The 21,496-nt window shown below is 36.3% G+C and overlaps 1 protein-coding gene and 1 long non-coding RNA gene across 2 annotated transcripts; one reads left to right on the forward strand and one right to left on the reverse strand.

Moving 5' to 3' along the window:
• On the reverse strand, positions 1–8,830 carry LOC113712679 (protein EMBRYO SAC DEVELOPMENT ARREST 30). The gene is made up of 11 exons (XM_072067362.1): positions 8,457–8,830; positions 8,137–8,341; positions 7,966–8,050; positions 7,283–7,353; positions 7,091–7,179; positions 6,764–7,007; positions 4,706–4,818; positions 3,976–4,066; positions 3,561–3,689; positions 1,501–2,054; positions 1–917 (listed from the first exon to the last, which is right to left on the reverse strand). The coding sequence occupies exons 2-11, from the start codon at positions 8,302–8,304 to the stop codon at positions 479–481; spliced, it is 1,983 nt and encodes a 660-aa protein (XP_071923463.1). The 5' UTR covers positions 8,305–8,341; positions 8,457–8,830; the 3' UTR covers positions 1–478.
• A 5,002-nt stretch (positions 8,831–13,832) lies between these two features.
• Positions 13,833–14,099, forward strand: LOC140014922 (uncharacterized). The gene is made up of 2 exons (XR_011821674.1): positions 13,833–13,862; positions 13,963–14,099. It is a non-coding gene; the product is annotated as an uncharacterized lncRNA (long non-coding RNA).
• The last annotated feature ends 7,397 nt before the right edge of the window (positions 14,100–21,496 follow it).

Raw genomic sequence — 21,496 nt, forward strand, 5'->3', positions numbered from 1 at the left:
TTTCACTAAAGAAACAATCACGTTAAAGCACAGTTAACCTCTGGCGTATCTCATGCTTCCAAGTGTCATCGCTCTAAAACAACTGGAAAAGTATACAGCTGATTTCTGTAAAAAAAAAAATAAGTAAAAAACAGATAACAAAAAAAAAAAAAAAACATTTCCTCATTCCGGAGCCAGTGCAGCTCCCTCACCACAAAAACTTTCCGAGGGATTTTGAATATTCTCAAGGTATTACCCTCAAATGCTACCAGCAATAGGATTGCAAACAGTCCAATCCAAGAAGCATGTCCACAAATTTTCACGTGCAATCTTCTATGTTTCTGTCTATAATGTTTTCTCTGGAGCCGGAGAAAAGTTTGCTAGTGCTCTGTGCTATTGTGCCTGCATCAATTGATTGTCAAGATTCAATGGCAAATGTAGAAAGCAGGAGGAGCAAGGGATGTACGGCGACAATCAGGTTCTATCTGTACAAGTATTCCTAATCGTCAGGGTCCATATCCTCGCCCTGTTCCCAGGATGGAATTGCATTACTTTGGTCATTTCCTTCCGACTCCGGCTGCCCCTCTGAATCCACCTCATCTTCTTGTGATTCAAACTCTTCACCATTACCCTCTAGCACAACTGATTTTGCAAGACTTTGCTCCATCCACTTTGGACATTCATCCTGCCCTTCGTAGAGCAGATGGACGCTGCTATCCTTCCCAGACTGCAGAACCTCTGGTGTCCTGAGAGTCGTACAAGAACATTCTGGGATCGGGTGGGATAGAAACGACTTTGGCTTTGCTAGATGAAGTTCCTGATTAAGGCCCTCCTCAGCAAGGCTTTTGTTAAGATGGGCTTTGACAGCAAGAGTCCAATTATGTGGCCGATAGTAAAGATGAGCACTAGTACTGTTGAATAGTTCAGCAAGATATGTCCTGCTCGGGCAAGCACACCATAAAAAACCAAAACAAAAAAATAATGACAAATTTGAATCCAGCTTTTGACATTACAAAATAAAGCATCAGCCTCTATTCACGTCAGTGATAAGCCAATGTTACCGAGCGATAGAAGTTTTTGTTTCAAATCTTAATCCATATAATTAGTAATTCACCTCTCAACCCCAAAGAGGTAATTATGCAGCCAATTGCAAAAGTCATGTACTTTAATAGCTGGACTTAAACTGCATAGAAGTGCATTCAAACTAAGAAGGGGTATCTACTATACGGTAAGCAAGTTCCTTCGGGCTAGAAAACTAAACCTCCAGCATTTTTTAAATCCCTAATGAACTCACAAAATGATACTGAAATGGAAACCACACCCAAATTTTAAAAGCAAGGACAATCCAATACCTGATAAAAATACTTTTAACACAAGAATGATCAAAACATCACACTATTTAAGTTGAAGAAAGAACCATATGCAGAGAAAAAAGGCATTATTACGACTCCAAAGAATTTCATGAAATGTCCAAAAGTTCATTATCTAATAGGATGATCTAAAGTCTATAGCACGTTTTACCTGTTTGGTCGAAATGTTCTTGAAGAAGCCATCTCATAGAGCCGGTGTCCCATGACCAAGCCAGAGAAATCAGGCCATTGACTACCATCATTGTCAAAGCCAGGAAAAAATGCATCAGCTTCCACTGAAACAATGTAATCAAGAGCATCCCATAACAATCGATGTGCCTGCTCCCTTAAATCAGAAGGCGAAGGGTTTGGCTCTGTATCATTTTCAGCAACCCAGCCATACCAACCTTCTTTCTCGTGCCGATAAATTGGTCGATCAGGAGGAGGGGGAAGCGGCCTGGGGCGAGGACCAGCCTTTTCCCATTCCTCTTTTTGTTGCTTAACACTTTTTGCAGGTAAAGCTTCAAGTGGATCTGGAGGAAGTGGGGTTTCTGGGCCAATTAAATCATCCAGCTCTTGTTTGCTGCACAAAGAAGTCCGATCCACCAAGTAGGTATACATCGCATGTAAAGGAATCAAAACCCTTTGACCACCAAAGGTTTCAGAACCGGCCAGATAGATTGTAGTTGTTGGAGGATAGCCCATTGCTCGAAGCAGAAGCCCTACCTACAAAGGCTAGAAGAATAAGTTCTGCCACCATTATATACAAGAAAATTAGGAAAAAATGATTGATCGCCACCCCCCCTCCCCAAAACAACAAATAAATTTGGTCTTCATTTATTTTAAGACTTTGTCTCAGTCCTCCCTCATTTTCCTCAAACCTTGATCTATTAATGGACTTTTTCGACAATACAATTTCTACCACTAGTTACTAGTAATAAAAGATGTTACTTGCTTTTCTTTATTTTTCTTCATTTTAAGATTTTCATTTCCAAAGCCCAGTGGTGGAAACAAAAGGGTTTGAAAGAAGCAGAGTCCACAAGACTTGTGTGTTCTAGAACAATGCTTGAAGGTGTTTCAGAGTCCACTCAACAAGTGTCCCATTCATTTCATAACAAATAAAGGAAGAAACATTGAGGGAAACCAGGAGAATAAAAAATATCCTTGAAGGACAAAATGTATTTGCTGCTTGCAAGTAATCTTTAAGAAAGGTAAAAAGGGAGTTTTACGTGTAATCAAAGAAAAGACACATACCAAAGTTTACAGACAGGTGCAAAAAATACAAAAGTCTAATAATATATCTGAAACTTGATTAAATTAGCATCAGACCATGATAACTGAATATATACTTCTTCCTTTTTCCAATCTATATGTCCTGCAGGTCTAAACTGACTTAGTCTACTTCAAGAATAATAAATCATCAGTTCTTTAAACCAATATTTCGATTGGTGTTGAACCACAAATTCAGCCATTGGAAGTATCAATGACCGCAACAAATTGCGTCATTTGAGATATACTAGATGCACGTGATACACAAGTCAAAAAAGTGCAGACTATGCAGAGTCCTTTTCCAAGTCTTGTTTGCCTTCTTGCAAATAGAGATTTAAGCCTTCCTATTTGTCTTTAAACTGATGCTCTATTCCTCTATTCTGGAGGAACTTTGATAACAATGGGCAAGCATGGACAATTCCTCTAGCTTTCTTCTCTTTCTTTCGTTTATGTACTAGTCACCTTGTCATATCTTTCTTTCCTTCCCCCACCACCACCCCCCCCTCCCCCCCCCCCCCCCCCCCCAAAAAAAAACCCCTTTTGGCCACAGGTAATTAAAGCCCAATTACTAGATTCACCCCAAGTCATTCAGTACATTACTCATTGGTAAAATTATAGTTAACAGTTCTAACATGAAAATTTTGATTGTTAGAGATAGCTTTGTTTAGATAAGGTAAAACATTCTTGAAAAAAATCAAAAAAACTAATGTCAAATAATGTGAGGAATTTCCTGGGAGAGGAGTGCCAAGTTCAATTTGGACACTCAAAGATGTTCTTAGGACATCATTAGGCAGTCAATTTTAGGGGCAGATAATCAAACGACGTGGTATCAAAAAGTCGTCAATTGGTGCTTCAGCAAATGTATTGGAAAAGAATGCTTGAAATCAGATATATGTTAAGTCGTAGAAAGAAAAACAGTGACAAACAAGGCCAAAACAAACAATATGAAATAGCTGCCTGTACCTCTTCTGGCATAAGTGGGCATGAGCCATTTGCTTTTTGAGCATATGAATCAACACTTAATTCTTGATTAACAATCCCCTGTTTGATTAACTGCTTCCGCCGATACTGTATCAGCTCAGAATGAATGTCCTATACCACAAATGAACATAAAAAGTTAACTCAAAACATTGAAGGAAAGCATAAAATCTGAACTGTAGCAATATTTGGAAGACACTTCAAGATCTAACTGTCAAGCAGGACAATATATCCATGCTTGATTAATAAACAACAAAAATTCGAGGAACACCCTTGGATTATCCTACACATCACATTAAGCATCTTGATCCATCATCCATCACTGTCATCAACAGGAGTCAAATTACAGCAATCAGAAACAAGAACATGGAAAACAACGGAAAGGAGATTTATAAAGGACCTGAAAGAGTTCAGCACATCCATGATATGCTAGGGTATCTCTTATAAGCCCAGGGTGATAAGAAAGGTAAGGATGACCTGGATAGCGTAACCTGCACATAAAGAATTCCTCAAGAGCTTAAGAGCATTGCAAAGCACTAATGTCCAGCCACCTCAAACGAACAATTCTTAAATTAGGAAAAATTTTGTACTACATGAACAAGACTTGGACTGACGAAATTCATGTTTATCACAAATAGGATATCTGTGGCTAAAACATTTTGACATGTTAAAAAAATCAAGTTAATGAGAAAAGGTCTGTTAGTGTTGAGGAATGTTTTAACAATATATAAACAAGATAGTTCCAAATCTCTCTCTAAGGGTTTGGAACACATTTAATTTTAAATTTGAAGCCACTAAGACCATGACATGAGTACCTAGCATGATATGTATTCAACTTCAATGATTGGTAATTCAGCGAACTCAACTCAAACCCCCAATTTTGGTGCATGATAAATATTCTATCCCAACAAAGAGCAAGCAAAATAAAAAACAACCACAGTCTACAGCATGGACTAGATATTTGGGTTTACATGTTACTATTCCCAAAAAAAATATAGAATAATAATGTAACCCAAAAAAAAAAAAGCTTCGACAATTATTATTGAAATCTCATAATCCTTGGAATACAATCACTGACAATTGCAACCAAAACCCAATTTCTCCACAAAACTAGTTAGAAGGGTTGATACCTTTGTACCATCAGGCGCCCAAGTGCAACAATTTCTGAGCGGAACTGAAGAGCATGAAAAGCAACACGACATCTCAGCCTCTGGTATTCACCCAGGCTATTAGGAAGAATGGACTGCAAGTAGTGACAAAGTAAACACCTTTGGCCAGTTAGGGCAATTAGTGAACTTTGCATATGTAAATTACAGTTAATGTTCAGATGATGCATGAATATATCCTTACATTTGAGATGATGAAAAAGTACACCACATGACAAATACAAGGGTAAGCAAATACATATAAATCAAGGAGGAACCACTTCAGACACTACTTTCACATCTTTTTTATTATGTTCCAGATATAACTAAAAGATCACAGAACTGCAAAATAAATTCTAATGTTAAACTGCAAATTAGGTAATGGTAAATATGACATTTATGTCTTTTCTGCACATTCAAGAAAGTTATAAGAATCAACTATATATTCTCTTCAGGGTTCCTTTCTGATGCTGGAGCATTTTAGATCTTAATTTGTTCTCATTAGTATATTATTAGTTATTATTTGCTGCTAAGCATGCAGTAGCATTATTAACTGTTCTGCATAGCTGGTGCACATCTGCTAGGCAGGTGCCTTATTAAGAGTCTCTCTGTTTTTGTCACTCGTAAGACAACAATATGTTTGGATCCCCATACTCATCTTATTGACTGCAGTCACGCAGTTTTGATATCAGTTCACTACCTAAACTTGTATCAGCTCCCTTGGGCTATTTTGTAGCCTAAAAGCTAATCCCTTCAAACTCTTATGATTTCTCTTCATCTATCCTAGTAGTCTGGTGCTGTTATTGTAAAGGTCCTTTTAGTTTTCTTGCACAAATATTTCGCATTTGATACACACATTAGAAGTTCTAGTGTGAACTATTTTCAGAAGGTTTCAAGCCTTTACTACCATCCACAAAGTTCACAAATTTGAGAAGGTGCAACTACGAAAATAATGATCTAACATTCTGCCAAATTCATGTCACTCTACCATGTATAAGCCATACAGCACTCTGATGAGCAAGTATTTCAACTCACTGAACAACCTTAAAGAAAAGCAAAGAAGAAACAAAATCTGATATTAGTAATCCTACATTCTTCCGTAAAACAAGGGCCACATAAGGACCCAGTTTTCAAAACCAACGTTCAAAAAAATTTAAGAACTTATATCAATTAAGAAGAGTACCAAAGATTAAAATATTCTCATTATGAACTGGCCCGGGCTAGTTTTACAAGAAATATCTAGCCAACATTTTACATAGTCCAGCCTTCCCTTCTGTAGTTTTTAAAACACTCCAGTTAGTTAAATACAATTGACCATGTTGCACTTGTTATGAAACTGGTAGGCAAGTTTCCTTAGCTTTAGAAAATTCAAGGCCACGGATATTTCAACCATTATGATATCTCAAGGAAAATCAGTATAATTATACCTCAACATTAACATCTGAAAATCAAATCACACAGCTAAAAAGCATATGAATGTTTTATGGCATTACCTTAACAGCACAGCAATAACAGTTTAACTTGAATTGGACTCTGACTGTCCTGAATTTTAGATAGTTGGACCTAAGCACTGCTGAGATTTTCGTTAGGCCAGTGTAACTACAAATTCTCATGAAAGAAGTTTGGATGATGTCACGTTGAAGATCAGACTTGACATATGAGCCCAAATGGGCTAATCGAGGATCACTCTTCAGAACCAGATTTTAAGCTTAACGAAAGGCACAGAGGAAAAAAAAATGAAAGCTTGCCAGAAGGAAACAGGAAAAAGGCTTTCCACTCTCAGTTTTGGTCTAGAAGCAGCAGTCTATTGGATTTATTAGCATAACAGCAAATTAAGGTAATATCTTTAATCCCATAGTTATTTGTTTTCAAAACTTTATTAGACACAACCCAAGTTGCATGCATAATACATTCAGTCAGAAAAAATCTGTTCAATAATTGAGTTCATAAAGGAATAGTTGGAACTCTAATTACACTTGAACACCACCAATTGTCTAATTGGACTAAAGAGAGAGATAGAGAGAGAGAGAGAGAGAGAGAGACCTGTAGGCATCCTCCATCAGTAACTATGAGCCCAACAACCTTAGCTTTCTTTAGTTTGGGTAAAACATTGGTCAGGTAAAAGCTTGGAGGAGCTGAATGTTGGGGTCTGAAAGTTGGAAATTGCTTCTGCTTTCTGGCATCCTTGTGATTTGGGGGAAGATCCTTCACAATGATTACATCAGTTGCTAGAGCTGCAATGAACTGCTCCTCATTGTAGATATATGAAAAGCTTTTGAAGTTGGAACTGCAACTTGCAGATAACAGTTTTAAAATTCACTCAAGCATGCAGATAACTCTAGTTTTTATTCGCTCAAAAACAATAACAACCTGATTCCTTTTGAGCGAATACTTTGTTGAATCTCAGGGATAACAAGGGTGGCATTTAGAAGTCTTGCAACAGCGACCAGGTCACAAATCTAAAATGTTTCTCAACAGTTACAAGCTCTGTGAGGGTAAGAAACGAGGGAAAAAAAGGCACAAGAAAATGCAAACCAATAGAAGAGGAATATTTAAGCATACTGAATTCCTGATCTTCTCAAAGCCCCCAAAGATTTTTGCATAAATGAAGCCATTGTTCTGTGTGATTGGAACTGAGACAATAAAGAAAATGATGTCAAATGGAGGCAACCATAGTACAACTCAAAATAAAGGAAGCAACATCAGATGATGATACAATACAGGATGTCCAGTATGACATTACCATTAATCAAGGTGAAATGTTAACAGGCATTGCCACATTTTTTGTCACCTTTGACTTTCCTATTGTAAATGCGCAAACACCTACCTTTAGATGTCTGGAAGCAAGCAATAACAGAATATGGACCAAAACTTGAAATTTTCAGGATAAATCCTAAGTTTTGTGGAAAAACGGGTTGATAGTAACACAAAACTTATTCAGAAGAATGAAGAACGAAATGCAAAATATAAACACAAAATCAGAAGTGGCACCATAATATAAGAGAGTAGTTTTCATTGAAGATTATAGCTCGTTCTAAAATACAGCTTTCTTAACCTATCTTTTGCTTGAGAAAAACCTTAGATATTGATCATTTCCAAGCACAGACAAGGGGAATAAACTACCAAAATGAATGTTCGCAAACAAGTTAATGATGCTGAACTAACTAATAACTAGTTATACCCTAACTAATAATTAAAATTAAAATTTCACAAAGTAAAATCTCCGCATTTATGACGCACATTACCAGGATATGCACTTCTTGGTTTCGCATATGGATGCAATCCTTCCAATGCCTTGACCTTTCCCCACAACTTCTTATTCACCGGAACCTATTACCAATTATTCAAAACAACACAACACCATAAAAAATACAGTCATATTCAGATGCTCAAGTAACCTCTTATCCCTAATTTACCTCAACATCTTCAGCAGGAATGAATTGACTCCAACTTTTAGTCATGAATGGAATTCCAGCGTAATGAACAATGTTCGCACTCGACTTTGCAAGAAATAAATGCACTAACAAAGATACAAATGATAACACTAGCCCTCCCAATGCCGCCCATTTTATCTTCGATTTCATCTCCCCCCAAAATTACTCCAAAGAGCCAACAAACAATCTGCCAAAAAAAAAATTAACAAAAATTAATCAGAATAAGCAAAAATAATCAATTTCATAAAACAAAATTAATAACTTGAATTAAGCAAAAACAAAAAAAGGAATCGGCAATATACCAGCAAACTTTGGAGGTAACGACGAGGTAACCAATTTCAAAATTATTGTATTAGGCAATGGCAAGCATGAATAGAAGGAAAAAAGGGCAAATTAGGGTTTAAGAAATTGAAATTCTGAGTTCTGAGCGGAATCGCGAAAACCGAAGCTGCATCGAGATGAACTAAACGACGCCGAATTTACATAACATATATATATCTGTATGTAGGAGAGAGTAGAGTTGGGAATCGGTGTATGTAGAAGGTTTAACTATGTGAAATCAGTGTGTGTTTTTGTGTTTGAAGACTCTGAAAGAGTGTGAAAGAAGCGAAGAAGAAGAAGAAAGAAGCAGGAATAAAGAAGAAATGGGGAGCTGCCGAGAGAGTTCAATGCCGGGACTAGAATTTAGATTTGGCCCTTTTTTTTAAGAATTTAATTTTGGATTTTCTTGCTTTCTTGGATAATTAGATTTGGCCGTCTAATATTTCCTTTTTAGGCAAAATCCCTGTTTTTGGGTCCCCCTATTTTGAGTTGGTACGGGGCTTTTTTTGTTTTTTTTTGCGTGGATACTGTTTGTTTTCAATTTTCATCATACATGTCACCAGAAACTATATTATGCCCTTTATGTATTATAGAATTCTGTCTAAAATGATACTAAAATCTTCTCCATGGTTCCTTTTAAGCCTTAAAAATTTCTTGAGCATATAAGCTTTATTGGATGCAAAAAAGGATGATATTTGAAGTAGAGACATGGGAAAAAAAGAAAAGAAAAAATTTTGGATTGTGATTTTTTACAAAAAAAAAATTTTTATGTTTTTTATGAACACATTTTTCAATCACTTTTTTATCTCACATATATTAAATTACTACGGTACATCTTCCTACAAAAACTTCTAAAAATTGCAATCCAATCAAGCTAAAAAGGACTATGCGTAAAAAAAAATGCTATAAAGAAAAGGGCTATGCGTTGTTTTCGGAAGCAAGGGAAGGATTACCTACACAAGACACTATTCACGTACAAAAATGAAGAAAAACACTGTATATAATGACTACAAGATTCTATAACTATTTTAACTATAGTATTTGGTGACTAATATGGAAATATTTTAATGAACATTTTGTGATAAATTTGCATGATTCGATGGTTGAAATTTTTTGCAGAAATAGATTTATTCATGGTAAAGGTATAAATGACTTGAATTAAACCAAATACTTTTGTTATACTTTTGACAATTGATTGATTTATTTATTAAATTCAACTAAAACGAACTATTAACAAGTTGAGCTCAAATAACTTGAAGTTTTGACATATAAAATTCCAAATTATGCTAATCCAATCAAGATCAAGTCAAGTTTGAAAATTTAATTAACACGGAATGCTCTTTCGTATTTGGGATTTTATGCTGATCCAACCTAGCTCAAATTTTATATTGATATTCGGTTTTGGGATTTTCAACAATTGTTCATTAACACACCTAAGGGTCGATTTGGGATTGCAATAATTTATTGAAAAGTGGTTTATCCAATAGAACTTTTAATAAAGTACTTATTAAATGTTTAAATGCTTTTAAATATATTGTTTGGATACATAATTAAATAAATACTTATTGCATTGAATAATGTATAATTTGAGATTTTTTAAAAGTATTTATCTTTTTTTAGTTCATAATATACGATAAAATGATTAAATTTAATGTTTCAATTATAAAACACAAAAACTATTTTAAAAGCACCAAATTTTAGCTTTTACTAAGAGAGCTTTTAACACCAAAAGTTCCACGCTTAATTTTATGGGATGATATTTACTAAACGCCTCAAAACTCAAAAGTAATTTTAGCACTCAAAAATACTTTTTTATCAGAACCATTGCAACCCTCAAACTGCCCTCTGTTTGGATTGCTATTTTATGGAATTTTTATTTTAAAAAATGTAATATAGTAATTTGACGTATATAAGGTAAAAAAAAAAAGATTGAAAAATGTGTTTACGAAAACGTAAAAATGTGTTCAAGGGCAAATATTGGGTCAGTTGTAGCTTGAGGGGAATTTCGCCAATTTAGTCTCTGAATATTTTGACTAAAACCAATTTCGTTCTTGATAAATTGTTTTAACCAATTTAGTCCTTGAATAAGTTTCTTACATCCAATGTAGGACTTTTCACTACATTTTACTCAATCCACATGGACCTATTGGGGCATAATCATCACACTAGCCAAATCTTTTGCAATTAATCAGCGAAACAGATTAGTAAGATCATTAAAATAAAGGCGTAATCATCTATCTAGTTTTTGAAGACATTGGGGCTCCTCACAATTTCTCAATTCTCTCTGTGAAGAAGCTCCAATAAGATGCATCCGCGAAGAAACTACCTCAATGATGCATCAAGTTCGAGCAGCTGCCAACAATCAAATCATGAGAATGAAGAAAGTGGAAAATTATCAGAGGTGAAGAGAGGGAAGGTAGATCACTACAATGGAGATGAGGTTGCGTTTTGTGATTGTAATGAACCGTGTCAAATCGCTACTACATGGACATTGTCGAATCTTGGAAGAAGATTCCACGGTTGCAAGAATTATGGGATATTTTTTTTTATTTTGTCAATAAATGTGAGGGGAATTTTTTTGGCAATATAATTGGATATGGGTATTTAGTAGTAATTTCTAATTTAGTTCCATTTGCAATAATAGGCAATCTAATTTCTACATCTAATGGGGGTATTAATATTGATTACAACCACCGAAGGCTTGCAAGTGCTTTTTGTGGTTTGATCCACCAATGTCGAAGATGACGAAAAATATGATGGCAAAATTCTTGAAGGAACCAAGGAAAGCCAAACAAGAGAACCAGTTCATAAAAAATTGAACTTGCAAGGTTGGAAGAAGAGAACAAGATGATGAAGGCTGAAATTCAAAAGCTAAAAGATAAGGGCAAATTGATAGTTTTTGTTGTCGTTTGTTAACTACTGTGCTTGTTGGCAACGACAAAAGAGGACATGCTATCTTGGACTTAGGGCTCCAAATGTTAGTTTAGATGAATTAGGGAAGGCTATGTAGTTAGATTTAGCCTTTTGTCCACGAAACTTGCAAAGTTGCTGTGATTGGCCTTAATTTTTTTTGGTTATAATGTGGTTGTAAGGCATTGTAAACCATTTGATGTAGCAATTGTCTAAGTAATATATGCAATGGTTTGACAATTTGAGAAATCTGGATATATGCAAAGGCTGTGGCAACTTGGTGTCTAAAAAATATTTGACAGAATTTCACCTTAAAATTTGATATTCCATTAACATAACTAAACCAAGTAACACTCGACAAATGTCTAGCCAAAACAAGACAATAGGAAGTTTTCATATAACCAACACATTCTAGTCGTCCAAAGAGATCAATGCCAAGCTTTTAGTTCATGTCTAGCCAACAAATACAAGCCAAGGTAACATAGGCAGACTTTTACAAAACAATGATCCGGTTCATTCTCTATGCTTCCCCCACAAGATCAGTACACTATAATTACAATTGCAAGATCTATATTAAGAAAACTTCATTCCCTAAATTCTTTGCTTTCATGAATATCTTGTAGACCTGTAGTACGGTGATGTGTACATTAAGTTCCAAATGCACCTTCTCCTTAAATTCCTTAACAGTTACTTTCTTATTCAACATTAAAAATTCTGCATACTTTCTAGTTAGAAAACCTGAAGTGGCTCTCTCGTGGTAAAATATCCAGCCACAAGTGCTCAGGTCCCACAGTTTTCATCACAAGGTAGTCATCACTTGATTCAATCTTAAACAGCATCCATTCACAAACTTCTGCATTGCATTTAACTCTCATCCATGTGGCATCTTATTTTTCCTACTGAATATCTTTGCCCCACTTGACTATGTAGTTGTCCATTGCTAATTTGAACAACTTTTTATCATCAAAGACTTGTCCAACATGGAATTTAGGATCTTCCATGTCAACTTCAGGCCTGAACCTTACTAGACTAGGCTTCTTAGGCTTCCTTTTCTTTCTACTGTCTTCATCTGAGGAAGAGTGGTCACTGTTCAACTCATCTAAGCCAAGTGATTCAAATTCTTTATGGATCGGAATATGATCTCCTTCATCCAAGTGCAGGTCCTTAAAACTAGCAGGTTTGGCCCTAGGTTTTTTCTTCTTAGCTGCAGGTGTTGGAATTTTATGGTTTTTACACTTCTTGCCCCTATTTTTCCCTCTACGACCAGGTTGAATCTTTCCAATTCAACCACCTAACTCTTGCTCAGGAGGAGCAATGCCACTATAGAATATCATATCTTCATCATCATGACTAGAATCGTAATTGTTGTCGTGGATGTTTTCACCAAGGGATGAATCCGAATGGGCAGCATCATTAGCTTCATTATCATCATTTCCTCCATGTTCAGCAGCCTCTGTTTTTCCATTTTTGGACTTTACATGCTCCATCGTTTGTTCCAGATAAATTGGTATGTTTTTGAGGTCAACTAGTTCAACATCATCAAAGGTTATATCCACATGTAAACCATCTTCTTCTTGTTGAATTTTCTAGAGCAGTTACTGCGCTTGGACCAGTGTTGCTATTAATATCTCTTATGTGGAATTCATGGACACCATACACATCAGCTTCTGCATATTTTTTACCAATGCAAGCCACATCTATTATAGGATCCTCGCCATCTATTGGCCAAAGCTTGAGCACATTAGTTTCACGGGAGATTCTATACATCATCTTTGAATCATTCGAACAGCCCACAAGAGTGCAGAAGTCATGCAAAATTGATGTACTAACTCTCATTGGATTAACTCCTTCAAATGTTTCTATGCAACCCCTTACATATGTCTCTTATGGATCTTTAATATATACACCACCATAATGCACTGTCAAAGTAAAATAGTCCACATGTTAACTTGCTTTTTTATTTCCAACAAAAAACAAAAAACAAAAATTCCTTTATTCTTTAGAAATAAAGAACCTTGGTCCCAACTACGTGTAACTTTTCATGAACATGAAAGTTATGGCACACTATAATTTAGGGTTAAAAACAAAAAAGCCCCCTGTGCTAAATCTAATACACAACTAAGCCCCCTATGGTTTCAAAATATACAACACGACACCCCGTGCTTTGAACTAAGTTGTAACACTGACGGAAATCGGTAAAATTAACGGGACTGATGTACTGGAAGCTAAAAACAAATTCTTTATACTTAATTTTTAGCAAATATTCCTATTGTACCCCTTAGCCCCCAATAAAACTCCCTCCCAGCGATGCTTGTGTATAGAATCGATTTCTACTTGATGGAGAGAAATTGAACTAGCCTTTGGGAGAAATCAAATTACCACACAGGAGGTTTGAAAGGTAAAGCCATCCTCTATATACGAAGTCAATCTGCGAGGAACTTCTACATAATCTTGGCTAACAAATTGCAGCCCATAAGGTAAAAGCATTTGATTTTGGGTTTTGGCTAACAAATTGTTGTTATTAGGGTTTAAAGTAAGAATGTTGGTAACTAAATTGGGATTTATCTACTGATGAAGGGAAATGACTGGCTAAAAAATTTGCTCATGTCTTCCTCAAGCTCTCGAGGGGATAGTGGAGCTAGGAATCTACGGTACCAATATAAGCTGTGCGACTGTCGAAGAAAGGCAAAGGTGAAGATTGTTGAGTCCGAAAAGCCATCCAAAGGGATGCTGTACTTTGTTTGTGAAAGGGATGAATGCAGATTTTTCTCATGGTGTAATCCCATCTATAGAGATGAAACCGGCAGAGGAAACTTTTTTGAGAGGCCAATGGTTGAAGAACATTTGTCGTGCTTGAACTCGAATTCTGAAGTGAAGAACTTGAATGATGAAGTGAAGAACTTGAAAGTACTAGTTAGCTATTGTCTAATGGTATCTATTTTTTCACTTTTGCTTCTGTTGATGAAAATGTCTGTAAAATAAGACAATGAAGAAGCTTATGAATGGAAATGAAAAAAATCAGGTAGTTTGTTTTGTTCATGGAAATGTGCACTTTATTCTTCTGTTTTTCCGAAAGATGTCCTACCTAAAACAATGAAACAAACATCTAACTATTATATACACTTGTAAGCATATTTGTGCATTAAAAACAGTTTTGAGCAATAAGCACACACAATAACGTCTTCTGCATTCCAATTTTGAGTAATAAGTACACCAAAGTACATTAAAATTTCCAGTCCATAAACTATTCCAGAAATATATCCCACCCAACATTCCAGAAATATATCCCACTATACATTCCAGAAACGATAACAATTTCAAATAGAGTAGACAAAATACATCCCACCAAACAAAAACTGCCCAGACAAACAGTACATGAAATATTCCAGCCCATAAAAACTGCCCAGAAATAGCTTCTTCTGCAATTGAGATATAGCATTGCAGCCCATAATCATAATGCTCCATTAAAACAGTCAATAAGTACATTAAAGTGTCCAACATCAGCAAAGAATCCTCCAAATTGCTGAAGCCAACAGCATCCAATCAAAATACATCAAAGTTTCCAGTTTGCAATAATTGATAACAATTCCAAACAGAGTAGACAAAATACATCAGAAACATACATTCCAGCTGTTTGCCACCAACTCTAACAGCAACCACGAATTCCTTAAAACTACACAAAAATGCAATCAACAAACATACAGTCCACTTCAAAATTCAACTCTAACATCTTCTTGCTTTCTTGGATCTTAGGTTGTATAGGACATCAGCAACAGTAGGACGAAGGGGTCCTTTTGCTAGTGAAGTTGTTCCACTCACAGGCTGCAATTGAAGTAGAAAATATGAATGTTTGAAGGAAAAATGCTTCATTAAATCACTTTTGCGTTACATGAAATTCAACCTGAGAACATGATTGTCTAGCAGGCACATTTTTTGCTACACTCGCAATTGTTGGCTGCGTATACTGCTTCCCGGGCCTGCAGTTTTTTTTTTGAACAGGTGCAGCTTGTTCTTGATTTGGGACTGGTTGCGGGGGTATTATTGGTAAAGGAGCTGATGAATGAAGTTCTGAACTTGATTCAGCTACATTGGTGTCAGGAGCCTATAAAAAACAAGTTCATTTTAATGTTCAATTAAAATGATTTGGGACAACAATTAGTCTTAGCCTATGAAATCTGTAAGCTGTGTTACCTTGTAGAATTTAGAGTTGGGATGAATGGCATTCTTGCAGGTCCTTGAATTGTGTCTTGGCTGAAAACATCTCTCGCAAGTTACCACAAGACCCTTTCTGGTTGAGACCTGACCCTTTTTAGGCTCGTCGGCTGCCCTTTGCCGCATCTTTTTGGGTCTGCCAGGCATTCTTCGAACTGCAGGAGGTTTTGGTGGTTGTTCTTCACATCTCACCCAGTACTTATTACTTGGGACAGGTGTGATAGTGTGCTCATATGTTTTCAAATAATTTTCTCTACTGTAGCAGGCATGCACATAATCAAGCAAAGGCAATCTACGTGCTCCTATTGCAGCACATGCATGAGCACAAGGATAACCTGTAAGCTAGAAATAGCCACATGTGCAAGTCTTTTCCTTCAGATCCACCACAACAGATTTTCTGGGCCCACAATCAATTTCATATTTGTTCTTGCCATCCCATGTGGGAATACACAGCCTACTGAATTTTAGATTCCTATCAATCTTCTCTGCAATGTTAGGACATATTTTTCCTTGAAATTTCTGCATACCAGTCCTCTTCACTTGAATCCTTTGCATGAGCCTTCTTCGAATCCACTCAAGCATCCCTATGACAGGTAGCTTTCTAGCTTCTAAGATATAGTTATTAAATGACTCACAAAGATTGTTCACAAGAATATCACATTTGTTACTTTGTCTAAAATGTGACCTGCTCCATAAAACACTTGGCACTTTTTGCAGCCATTCAGCTGCATCCTTTGAAGCTTTTTCAAGGGAATTCATTGCTAATTTCCAGTCCACTTCATTCCCAGCACTTGCTGCTGCCCAGAACAAGTCCTTCAACTCTTTTCCTTTGAACTTCTGTTTGAAATTTTGGTACATATGCCTCAAGCAAAACCTGTGTTCAGAATTTGGAAATAACTCATTCACTGCATGGACCAGTCCTTTTTGTCGATCTGAGATGAATGTCCAGGGTATGTTTTCCACACCAAGTCCCAGATCAGCCATTAGTAGTTCCAGAAACCACTTCCATGAGTCATACCTCTCTACCTCTACCACTGCTACAGCTATTAGAACCATATTGTCATTGCCATCTCTACCAATTGCTGACAACAACTGACCACCAAATGCAGATTTCAAAAAACACCCATCAAGACCAATTATTGGTCGACAGCCATCGAGAAACCCCTGTTTGCAAGCATAAAGACAGTAATACAGTCTTTGAAATGTCCCTTGTGAACCTTCTTCTGCTGTATCAAGCTTAATCTTGACAGTGCTACCAAGATTTGTCTCTCTAATTGTAGCTGCATAACTCCAAAGGTGGTGATATTGCTCCATATCCGTGCCAAGCATCTCATCTTTTGCACATCTCTTTGCTCTGCGTATCTTGGCAACGGACACGTTAATCATTAGATCTCTTCTAATATCATTCTGAAATCCTATTGCAGCACACTGCGGGTCACCTCTTATCTTGTCTTGGTACTTCACGCTCAAATACTTGGCTGTTGCATGCTTGTTGTTGTAATCTCTAGCACAAACATGCTGGCCCTTCAATGATTTAATTTGAAAAGTAGTTTCACCTTGGACTGGTGTTGCACGAATCCTCCAAGAACAGCCCTTTGCACACTTCGCAATAATTTTTTTCGAGTAATTTTTTACCCAATCAACCTCATATCCCTCTCTTACCAACCATTCGATCAACACATATCTAAAAACTCTGAAATTGGAAAACTTTTGCCCAACCTTCAACTCAAAATGTGGCTTGAGAAACTCCACTTCAGGGTTAAAGTCATGACATTCTTCATGGCCTTCATCATTAGATCCGCACTTGTCCAGCAACTCTTCATCAGAAATTACTGGTTCTTGCCAATCCTCTTCGGGTGTATGTGGTGCTCCTTCTTCTGTTGAACTTTCCTCAGCCTTTTTACTGTTCCCTGTTTCAGCTTGTGATGGGATCTGAGATGGGTGTTGGTCAGCAGCTTGAGATGCAGCTTGAGATGAATTCTGAAATGAGATATGAGGTGGAATTTCTCCAATGCTATCTGCCCCTGCAGACTGTTTCTTATTTTTATTAGACTTTTTTTCCTTACTAGTTTCACTTTTGGCAAGGCTCTTGATAGCCACCTTCTCAGGGAAAGAGAACACGTGATAAGGCTTAAAATGAGTGGAATGTAGTATGGACCCACCTTCTGGTTTACTACTTCTGTCCATATCTTTTTTACTTGCGAAAATGTCCTCATCCTCTTTTTTTTCCAACCCCTCCTTCAACCATTCAGGCTCATCATCATCATCATCATCATCATCAGTGTTAAATGGCTTATTTGGATTGCAATTACTAACCCCATCATTTTTTTTTGTACCCCACCATCTCTGCTGTCTATTTTGGTGTTATGTACCCCATCTGCATTTTTAATTGTTGTTGATGCATCCATTGTCGAATTTGGCTCCAACACATTGTCCCCACCATGTTCTAGTGGCTTTTCAAAAGGATCATCCCCACTACAGGCATATATTATCCTTGTTGCCAAACCCCAATGTGCTTTATTCATTAATTTAACATCATCATGGTCCCTAATTGGATGTAGACCACCATCTAAGTCTACTCCTGGAGCACAAAACCAGAAAGTCACTCTAGTTGCATCCTCATCCACTTTTTTTAACATTCTGCAAAGGCTAACTATGCAGATGTGGTCCTCAAGTCTATTTTTAAAGATAGCCATACGGGTTCCTGTGTAGTGGAGGGCAGGATATTCTCTAAATTTTCCATCAAAATACATATGTATATCTACTGTCTCCTCTGACTTGTCTTCTTCTGTTGAATGTTTCAAGAAATATAATTGACAGGTGTCGAGCCTGTGCAATAATAAATACCTACTCGAGAAAAAATAAATTTTCTGTGTATAGTAGTGAGTAGGGTCGAATCCACAGGAATTGGAAAAAATTCGATTCTTTTCAAGTTCGGGACACGGGGGATTTTTATCAAGATGAAATTAAAAATAAATAATTAAACAATTTAACTAAAAATAATTAACCAAAATAAATAATTAATTAATACAATTGTAAATAGCAATTAAATAAATGATAAATAAATTCTAACCAAGGATACAACTACGCAGACACAGTCCATTCATCCGATCATTGATGCAAAGAAGGTTCACTTAATTTTATTAACAGGTTAGTTATAGTCGCCGATAAACTCTAACGACCAGCTTTTCCATAATTTATTGATAACCAAGGTACGACCGTTGATTACCCCTAACCAGAAAATACTCCTAGGTACGACCGTAGGAATTAATTTCCTAATTGCATTAAAAACTAGAAAAGCCTAACCCAAATTAATAACACGCTACGAGGGTTATTTAAATCAGATTGCATGTCCTCCTAATATGTGAAAATACTAGTTGTCACTAATATTAACCAATTAAACAATTACGGATTTAATTGATTAATTTGACAAGAGATTAATAAGTCAAATTGCACATCGGGCCCCTGATATCCAATTAACAAAATAATCCCATGAAAATTAAAATAGAAAACATGCAAATATTAATAAATTAAGGAACACGTAAAATTAATTAGATCTCACAGATATTTGGGACTGCGTCTTCGCGTTGATCCTTGACTAGAGAAGAAAATTAGCCACGCCTCATAAGAAAATTCCCACGCAATTTAATTAAATTCGAAGACATAAATAACTCTTGCTAGTAACTGAAAATGAAAATCTGATTCTCCGTAATCTAATGCAATAAAACTAGTTTCATGGAGGAAACTAGTTGAATGAAAGAGACCGAAGAAACATAAAACAAACTTCTGGAGAAAACTTCACACCCAAAATCCAACAAACCAATCAATTACCTATTCTACTTACGGAGCTTCTTTGGAAAGAAAACTACAACTAACTAGCCTCCTGTCTTCTGCCATCGTCCGATATATATCAGGCAAGCCTTTAGTCTTCATAGCTTCTTCATAGTCTTTTCTCCTTGAGCCCACTACTCTACGTAGGGAGCAATTGGAAAAGCTACAATCATCAAAGCCAACATCTTGGCTAATGAGTACATCTCCCACCATAAGGACAGACTTTCTACGTGGTCCCCGTTAGATAATGAGAGAAAACATCATTCCAATTAATTCCAGCACAATCATCAATTCCAGCACAAATACACCCGTGGAACCTAGCTTGTATGTTCTTTAGAAACTTCCCACGTGTGGAGTATTTGTTGTAAGAAAATCTCTCTTTTCTGCTCCACTTCCTGAAATTGAGTCCAGATGCCAAATATAAGTATATGTTGACAATTAAAATAATATTTGGCATGGAAACAGGGAAAAATTAATAATAAAATTACTAACAATTAACACCCTATCAATTTCCCCCACACTTAAATCATGCTTGTCCTCAAGCATAAGAATACTAAACTCAACAATGGCTAACTCTCATTTCATTTACTGCCAAGCTACGCTTATCCCAAAATCAAGTTTTAGTGGCTAAGTGTCAAGACATATTTCTCCCGGTTAGCTCCTGAAATCATAGACTCGTCCAATTCATGGCTAAGTCGTCTAAGAAATCAAAATATTAAACTAGCAAAAGTTAGCAATTGGGTCAACTGAAAACCAAAATCTCAACATTGAAGAACAAGGATCGGCAGGCCAACATGATCATAAGCTTGCACAAAATTTTTTTTTTTTTTAATTGATAAATGCTCAGTCCCAAGCTATTCAAGTCTTTTGACGTGAACTCTGACATTTTTAGATGAAAGAGCCCAGTTACTCAACTCTTCACAGCTTCAGGACCACCTACTCATAGATATCGCCACTTTTTGATGCGAGAATCGATACTTGTGGTGAAGACTCCCAGTTACTGGGTGATGACACTAGCGGAGTAAAGCCATTTATTAACCACAATTAAAGCACCAAAATATCAGATAATTAAAGATCATGGCCCACGTCATCTCCTAATATGGAGAACTAAGATCAACAATTGCCCAATCCACACAACAATTGCTAATAAAATATTTATATTGCCTAAACAATTTAACCACAATTTGCACCAAGTCATTAAACTCATAATATTCACCAAGATAATATGCTTTTACTTGCCATCTAACCAAAATTCATAGGATAAATCACAACCAGCAATAGAAGAGTGAGTTGCCACATTTATTCATCAAGACAACAATAAAAAAAAAAAACAATTTAAAGAAACTCCAATCAAATCCAAATCCCCCCCACACTTAAATCACACATTGCCCTCAATGTGATAATGAAACAGTAAAAATAAGAAGTAGGACAACGAAACTCCCCTGAAGCTGGTTCCAGCTATTAGCACCTGTAGTTGGAGGAGGCGGAGCGGAGGTCAAAGGGTCGGGATCGTGGTTGCACCATTCTTTCCAAATTGCACTCCAAACCACAATAGACAACAGTTGCTAACGAATAATGGAAACAAGAAATTCAAAGCACTACAAATCAATTTAATGAACAAAATGCACACTTCATTCACTCACAAGTTATACAGATATCTCAACACTTATAACAAATGCAATCAATAAACACTCGTGGTTCCAAACTTATCCAAATGTAATAATAATGCACCTCAACATCACCCCAATCAATGTAGTAATTGAAATGCAAACAGACAAAAGGCTCTCATATAAGGCAATTGAAGACAATCTACTTCAATAAGTAAATTTAAGTGTTAAAGGCACCTCCCAATTGGTCAAACAACTGTAGCAAATTACCTACAGTTAGACACAAAGTACAGCAGATTAAACACAATTCGACCTAAAAAATATATATATATATAGTGAAACACCGTAAACTAGTATCATCGGTGCACGCATAAGGAATAAGTAAATCACACGACTAACCACAAGTCAATCTACTAAATAAATCAAAATCAAGCAAAGTAAAAAGAAACAAGCAAAGTAAC

The sequence above is a fragment of the Coffea arabica genome, chromosome 10e (assembly GCF_036785885.1).
Source record: "Coffea arabica cultivar ET-39 chromosome 10e, Coffea Arabica ET-39 HiFi, whole genome shotgun sequence".
Taxonomy (NCBI): domain Eukaryota; kingdom Viridiplantae; phylum Streptophyta; class Magnoliopsida; order Gentianales; family Rubiaceae; genus Coffea; species Coffea arabica.

Coding starts and splice junctions, on each gene's coding strand:
- LOC113712679 (XM_072067362.1), bottom strand. CDS start 8,304: ATGAAATCGAAGATAAAATGGGCGGCATTGGGAGGGCTAGTGTTATCA. Junction 7,180..7,282: donor TTGAGAAGATCAGGAATTCA/GTATGCTTAAAT, acceptor GAAACATTTTAG/ATTTGTGACCTGGTCGCTGT. Junction 7,008..7,090: donor ATTCGCTCAAAAGGAATCAG/GTTGTTATTGTT, acceptor TGCAAGTTGCAG/TTCCAACTTCAAAAGCTTTT.